Raw genomic sequence first — 7,907 nt, forward strand, 5'->3', positions numbered from 1 at the left:
TAGTATAGATACCTTGCAATTGTTTTGTGTTGGTAGCTGATGTTGTTGATTGGATTCAATGAGATGAAAGCTGAAACAGCAAATATTGTTTCTTGACAATTTCAGGAGGTACTAAAGAGGAATGGAGGAAATTCGAATCAAGACTTACCTCTCAAGGTTTGGCAGCAGAAATCATCTTACTCTCTCTCAAATCTGGTGTCTAAAATCTGGTGTCTAAGGGAATGAATGAAGAGTGTTGTTGGCTGATATGTTTATTTGAAGGAGTGCATTAATGGCTATACTTGAGTAGTCTACTAAAATGGCTGATTTTGTTCCCACACGCATGCCTTCCCTTTTCTTTTCTTGATGTAGTAGGTAGGAAGTTTGGTTTGTTTTCTTGATGTAGTAGGTAGGAAATAGGGATGTAGTGAATAATAAGTTGTAAAGTTGTGATGTGATGAATAAAATAAATCATTCTCTGTTGGTAAATCTATATATGTTATTAATCTCGGGTCTTGCTAAAAATACAAAATACTCTAAAAATTCTCATATTTTGATTGTTGACTTCTCATCCATTAACATCGTGACTTGTAGAATAAATCTAAATTAAATCTGTAGATTTAATTCACTTCACAAGCTGAAATAAATCCACGACTCGAGTGATAAAGGTAAATACATAGAAATGATATTTCTATTGCAAGTAAAAAAAAATAACTTGACTTTACTAAGTCAGTTATAAATCTAAAATTATAAATTATTGACTGGCTCAATAATTCGATTGCGATCATAACATGCAATTGCATTAAAATCAAATATCTAGGCTAACTTAACAGGAAATTAATCACTGGATTAAAAATAACTGAGGATGCAATAATTTAAATATCGCATTTACTAATCTTAATCATAAAATAAAATAGCGGGCTACTACATGAGAATACGTAATTAAATTATGGATACCTCTTATTCAAGTTATTATTATTTTCTAAAATAATAATATCACGAATTCTATTAACAATCTAGGTTATAGGATTAAATTAATAAATTTAACACCCATCTTACGAGATCAGATTAATAACATTAATTAAGCCATCCATTTTATGGTGTTCTAACCCGCTTATTAATTGATAACTCATTTTATATTAATTCATAATAAAAAGTAATTAAGCCCAATTAATCAATTAATAAGTCCATGACTAGTCCTTAATCTTAAAAGAAATATGGATAACCTAATTACTTAAAACTTACAAATTAAATGATTATTTTTATAATGCATCAAAGATAGTATTATTTTTAATTAATTACAAATTAAATGATTAAACTTACAAGCAAATACTCTCTCTGTCCCACGAAGCATGACACAGTTTCTTTTTTGGTTTGTCCCACGAAACTTGACATGTTTCTAAAAATGACAAAAAAATTACTTTTTCACCTACCACACTTAGCACACAAAATATCAATTTCTTAATTCTCGTGTCGAAAAGAACCGTGTCATACTTCATGGGACGGAGGGAGTAATTAATTACAAATAAATGATTAAAGTTACAAGCAAATAATTATGTGACTAGTCGCTCCATCTAAACATTTCAACGGTAAAATTCAAAATTTTGAAAGATCCGTTTCCATTCTGCTTCGGCTCCTACCACTTTCAATTTTCAAATTTTGCTCCAATGGCCACCAACGGCACCGCCGATTTCCTCACCGCACCCTCCGAGACCCCGTCAGGTGGGAAGTCGGCTTTTGGAAAACACAAGCCACAGCATCAGCCTATGGACACTTCGAACAAACGGAGATTCGAGGCCTACAACCGGCTTCAGGCAGCCGCCGTCGCCTTCGGAGAGAAGCTCCCGATCCCCGAAATCGTGGCGCTGGGCGGCCAGTCCGACGGCAAGAGCTCGCTGCTTGAAGCGCTGCTAGGATTCCGCTTCAATGTGCGTGAAGTCGAAATGGGCACTCGACGCCCTCTCATTTTACAGATGATTCACGATTCCAATGCGCTTGAGCCCCGCTGCCGATTCCAGGTCCTCCACGTTTCCTCCTCTCTTTTTTTTTCGCAGTTTTATTATATTAGTGAAGTTTCTGTACATAGAGTTCTTATAATTTGATTGAGTATGGCGAAGAGTCATTTCGAATCGAATGAATGATTTTCTTTCGGGTTGAAATTATGATGCTTCAATACGTTGACCCGAACCCGATTTTGGATTCAAGAGTTGATAATTCTAAACATTAGGTTGAACAGTAAATTAGTAATCCTTGAATTTGAGTTTGCATCATACGGATGAATGTTTATGGCTTTAAATCAGATTTGAGTTAACTGCGTACTAGAAAATACTGTATGAAAAAGTAAACCCTTGGTTGGTTTGAGTGGGTAGTAATTTGGTTAGTGAAGCAGGATGAGGATTCTGAAGAATACGGGAATGCAATGGTATCATCTACAGCGATTGCAGATACCATAAAATCTCGTACGGAGGCACTTTTGAGGGAGACCAAAACTGCAGTTTCACCTAAGTCCATTGTTATGAGAGTGGAATACGCACATTGTCCTAATCTTACCATTATAGATACTCCAGGTTTTGTTCTCAAGGTATGAAGGAAACTTGAATATTTATATGAAGAGTTTTATTTTGTTTCTCTTTCCAACTTATTTCATGATTTCTCATTGACAGGCAAAGAAGGGTGAACCAGAGTGTACACCAGATGAAATTTTGTCGATGGTCAAGTCCTTGGCTAGTCCACCTCATCGCATTCTTCTATTTCTTCAACAAAGTAGTGTTGAATGGTGTTCATCTTTGTGGTTGGATGCCATACGTGAATTAGATCCGACCTTCAAACGCACAATCGTTGTTGTTTCCAAATTTGATAACCGACTCAAGGTATGATAATTATTTTTTAGGATTAGTTTTAGAGAAGAAAAAGGAATAAATAGTTTCCAACTGGGATTGAGGTATTGGAGTGCGTTTCTACGTCTTGAGTTAGTCAAGTTTTGTTCTGACTTTAATTCCTAGTTAGCAACTTCTATGGAAAACTTGATAATGATGTTAGACATTGTTGAATGAGTTAAAACTTTAAATTTTCAGGAGTTCAGTGACCGTTGGGAAGTGGATCGCTATTTAAGTGCGAGCGGATACCTTGGGGAGAACACTCGGCCCTTTTTTGTTGCTCTTCCAAAGGATAGAACTACAGTTTCGAATGATGAGTTTCGTAGGAAAATATCTCAGGTAGATGCAGAAGTGATACACCATTTACGTGATGCAGTCAAAGGTGGATTTGATGAAGACAAGTATGGATCCTACATAGGTTTCGGTTGTCTCAGAGATTATTTAGAATCTGAACTACAGAAGAGGTATAAAGAGGCTACCCCTACTACATTGGCCTTGCTAGAACAACGTTGTAGTGAGGTAACCGCTGAATTGACCAGAATGGAGGTCAAAATACAGGCAACTTCTGATGTTGCACACCTTCGCAGATCTGCTATGTTGCATGCTGCATCTCTGAGCAATCATCTGGTGTATATTTTAACTTGATATAAAATTATTTCAATTTTGTAATTTGAGCCTCATTGCTCTGATGTTGGTTTGTTTGTAAAGTTTGTAATTGTGTTTACTTTAATTCTTGAAGGAATCACTTCTTGATGGAGCTGCTGATCCAGCACCAGAGCAATGGGGGAAAACAACAGAAGAAGAAAAACTGGAGAGTGGTATAGGTGGTTGGCCTGGTGTTAGCACAGATACAAAGCCTCCCAATTCAACTCTTCGTCTTTATGGTGGTGCTGCATTTGAAAGAGTAGTTCATGAGTTTCGCATGGCCACCTATTCCATGGAATGCCCAGTAGTGTCAAGAGAGAAGGTGCATATCACCAAGGTGAAATAGATTTTGAAGTAAAGTATTTATTTTAAGAATTCCTTGCCTGGTTTTTGGCAGGTGGCAAATATCTTACTTGCACATGCTGGCCGGAGTGGGAGTAGAGGAGTTTCAGAGGCTGCTGCAGAGATTGCTCGTACTGCAGCTAAGTCATGGCTTGCTCCTCTTCTGGACACAGCATGTGACCGCCTTGCTTTTGTCTTATGCAGTCTTTTTGATATTGCCATTGAGAGAAATCGCCATCATCACACAGGATGTAAGTTTAGAACCATAAAATTTTATCAGTTCATAGCTTCTTATAGACAAGTCTATTCTATGGTCGCGTTTGTAGTTCAATAGGTTCGTGTTTATCACCTTGCAATACGCAATTGTTGATTGGTACTATAATATAGTATGATCAAGGATATGGTGGTCCCCAACCTGGGTTTTAAAAAGCGCGCCTAGGCGCGCCTAGGCGCGCGCCTTAAGCGAGGCGCAGGGTGGGGGGGCCTTTTTAGGCAAGGCGCGGGAACCTACTAGAGGCGCAGCCAAGGCGCAATAAGGCGCGAAAGGCGCGCCTAGGCGCAGGCTCACTAAGGCGCCGCCTTATGTAGAATTAGGGTTAGGGTACAATTTTGTTTAAAACTAAAAAAATAACACACCAGCCGCGCCTCATTTCTCCTCTCTTCTCTCTCCTTGCGTCTTCCCCCCTTTGCTCACATACCGGCGTCGCCAGCCAGCCCCCGCCGCCGCCAGCCGTCCACCGCCGCCGCCGCCAGCCCCAGCCGTCCGCCGCCGGCGCCGCCAGCCTCCAGCACGTAAGGCTTCAGTTTTTGAAGATCGGCTCAATAAATTGGTTTATGTGAAGTATAATCGCACTTTGGAAAGGCGATACAAGAGGAAAGACACAATAGATCCTATTCTATTAGAAGAGATTGATGATAGCAATGAATGGTTGGTTGGACATATGGATGGGGAATCTTCTAATGAAGATGATCTTGTGTTTGAGGATGGTGATTTGACATGGAATGTCGTTAGTAAGGCTTCGGGAGCTAATGATCCTATTTATAGCACTAGACGGGCATCTAGAGTTGATAAAGGAAAGAGTGTAGTTGCTTCGAGTTCGAGAAGGCTTTTAGATGAGGATGAAGATGAGGAGAGGGAAGTGAATGAGATGGAAGAGGACATTGGTGAAGACAAAGATGATGGGGATGACGCATTTGAGGATGATGGACTTGAGGATGATGATTTTTGATTACTTGTTTGATATTTGATCGTACTTTTAGACTTGCATATTTTAAAACTTAAGTATTTGTGTGTTTTGGATTAAGTATTTGTGTGTTTTGGATTAAGTATATGTGTGTTTAAGTACTATTTGTGGTTTTAAGTTGTGTTTTTGGTATAAAATATAATGTAGGTAAATATATTAGAATTTTTTAGGCTTTACTGCGCCTCACCTACGAAAAGCCCGCGCCTGCGCTTAAAGCCCTGCGCCTAGGCTCCGAGGCATGTTTGCGCCTCGTGCGCCTCGGGCTTTTTAAAACCCAGTCCCCAACATAATAGTTATGTACCTGCAGTCAAGCTTGTGGGAATTCCCTAGGCCTTTGTTTTAAAGTTTGGACTACTAAAATTGCTTTACTTTTTCAAAAGAGTTGCATGTTTTTTGTTGATCTTTTTCCCTCCCTCACTACACCTATCCTTTAATGCATTTTGTCCCTTACTCCCTTTGTCCACTTAGGAATCAAGAGGAAAGATCTAGTTTTAGCTGATTACATGACTTATTCTTTTCATTTGCCTTAATTCTGTTAAGACGGTCAGCAAGCTGGAGACATGGAAGGGTTTGTTGGTTTCCTTGCTGCTTTGAGACACTCTTACTACAGCTTTATAAAGGATCTTGCCAAGCAATGCAAACAAGTAGTTCGACACCATCTTGATTCAGTCACAAGTCCATACTCTCTGGTTTGCTATGAGAGTGACATCCCTGGGAGTTTCAGTGCCGGTATAAACTCAATTTACCGTGTAAATAAAATCCGAACTGGCTCATTTGCTCTTGATCTGTCAGATGGTGGGCATATAGCTCGTCGGGAAATCCCTGAGGAGCAAGAAAATATCCCCCCAGGAAAAGATGAGACGACTCCAGGAAAAGTGATTGAATCAAGAGAGGTTCTAAGAGAATGTCACATGACTGTGCCTGAGACTCCATCACCTGATCAACCATGTGATGTAAACTACGTGGTGAAGAAAGAACTCGGTCATTGTGTTGAAGTTGGAGCAAGGAAACGACATGCTAGAATTGCAGGCAATAACAGGAATTTGGATAACTTCAGAACCCAAAATGGTGGCCTTATGTTTTCTGGTGGGGTGGGTTCAGGGTCAGCCTACACAGAGATATGTTCATGTGCTGCTCAACATTTTGCTGGAATTCGTGAAGTTCTAGTCGAGAGGGGTGTTGCATCAAGTTTAAACTCAGGATTCCTCACACCTTGGTACCATGCCTACTAAACCCACCTCTTTTTCTATATATAATTGGCTAGTGTTATGCTTTGTTTTACATACGTTGTTTGGTGTAATGCAGCCGGGAGAGGCTTATGGTTGCACTGGGATTGGATTTGTTTGCTGTTACTGATGCAAAATTCATGGACATGTTCATTGCTCCTGAGGTAATTGATACGCTTGAGAATGAAAAGCAGTCTCTCCAAAAGCGCCAGAAAATACTGCATTCCTGCTTGAACGAGTTCAAGAACGTTGCCAGATCACTTTGATAGAAACATCTCAAACTTCTTTCTCTACATAGAAATCTCTGTCTGATTTGATTTCACAGCTGGTGAAATGATCAGAGGCTCTAGGAGGTCGACCTTTCTATTTAGAATGTGGAACTCGAATTAGTTTTGTATCAATGCTTTTTATGAATATACTTAATTTTATTCTTCTGCGATTGATTTCCAAAATCGTTTTCAGAGTCAAGCATTGTATAGAATGGATAAATTGAGACCCATCAGCCATCATTGCTATGCACGTACTAATGGTAGAATCAAATCTGCAATATCCTTGCAATGCAATGTTGATAAAATACAAGCACGCATTTAGGAGCCTAAAGTTTATTGCAGCACGACATGCTGCAATAAGCAAATTGTGACATAACGAAACATATTGAAAAGCTTAAAAGAAATACTCCATCATATGAAGCATTGGTTGGGGCTTACAAACATATTAAGAGTTGAGTTAAATTTGAGACAAGGGATTAATGGTCTGGAAACCATGACTGTGTGGCAGCGGTCCGTTTCCTGGTCGAATGAATTTCAAGAAAGCTTGCCGCGCGCTTGGCAAGCAAGCTTCGAATCGCCGGCACCAATCTTTTGATTTATCCAATTTTACACTTTGCCTATTTTTTATTTTTTAAAAATAATCTGCTATAAATATAGGTTCACGGTAGCTTATATATTCTTTGACCGACATGAAAGCCCGTGAATTTCAATTTTTAAGATTTTTTTTATCATTAATATTTTTTTAGGAAACTTATAAAAATACCAATTTTAAAAAGTGATGTTTTTTAGCCCCTCTTTAAAACTAACTCTTTTTTATGCCAAAATGAATTAAAATACTAAAATACCTTTTACGGTCCCCACTATTTTAATTTTCGCGCAACATTACATGTGCCCACAATGGTGGACACGATCGTGCCTATCGTGTCCACGATCGTGAGCACGTGCCATGTTGAGCAAAAATTAAAGTGGTGGGGACCGTAAAGAGTATTTTAGTCTTTTAATTCATTTTGGTATACAAAAAAGTTAGTTTTAAAATGGGGCTAAAAAACATATCACTTTTAAAAATTGGTATTTAAAATCTTGAACCCCTGAAGATATTAACAAGTCATGAATTAATTTATATATCAGAGCATGTCGGTTTAATTTATTGGAGTATGAATTAATTTGATTATGCGTGTGAAGATGAACAAATCATTCCCACCATCGAATATTATCGAGTCTAATATTTCATTTTTCACATTGTATAAGAATCTCGTGTCTTTTAATAAGAAAAAATTATAAACAATTAACGAAATAAGAGCGTGTAATTAGGCAACACGTGCTTAA

The 7,907-nt window shown here is 38.5% G+C and overlaps 1 protein-coding gene across 1 annotated transcript; it reads left to right on the plus strand.

Annotated features, from left to right (window-relative positions):
• Positions 1–1,536: 1,536 nt before the first annotated feature.
• On the plus strand, positions 1,537–6,746 carry LOC131007124 (dynamin-related protein 5A-like). Its single transcript, XM_057934286.1, has 8 exons — positions 1,537–1,997; positions 2,369–2,560; positions 2,643–2,849; positions 3,054–3,482; positions 3,595–3,822; positions 3,898–4,093; positions 5,627–6,302; positions 6,392–6,746. The coding sequence occupies exons 1-8, from the start codon at positions 1,647–1,649 to the stop codon at positions 6,576–6,578; spliced, it is 2,466 nt and encodes an 821-aa protein (XP_057790269.1). The 5' UTR covers positions 1,537–1,646; the 3' UTR covers positions 6,579–6,746.
• Positions 6,747–7,907: the final 1,161 nt, after the last annotated feature.

Source organism: Salvia miltiorrhiza, chromosome 1 (assembly GCF_028751815.1).
Source record: "Salvia miltiorrhiza cultivar Shanhuang (shh) chromosome 1, IMPLAD_Smil_shh, whole genome shotgun sequence".
NCBI lineage: Eukaryota > Viridiplantae > Streptophyta > Magnoliopsida > Lamiales > Lamiaceae > Salvia > Salvia miltiorrhiza.

Bases quoted from the DNA above. Each gene is read 5' to 3' on its own strand.
- LOC131007124 (XM_057934286.1), top strand. From the start codon at position 1,647: ATGGCCACCAACGGCACCGCCGATTTCCTCACCGCACCCTCCGAGACC. The intron at 3,483-3,594 runs GTGTATATTTTA...TAATTCTTGAAG, and splicing joins CATCTCTGAGCAATCATCTG to GAATCACTTCTTGATGGAGC. The intron at 6,303-6,391 runs GTACCATGCCTA...GGTGTAATGCAG, and splicing joins TCAGGATTCCTCACACCTTG to CCGGGAGAGGCTTATGGTTG.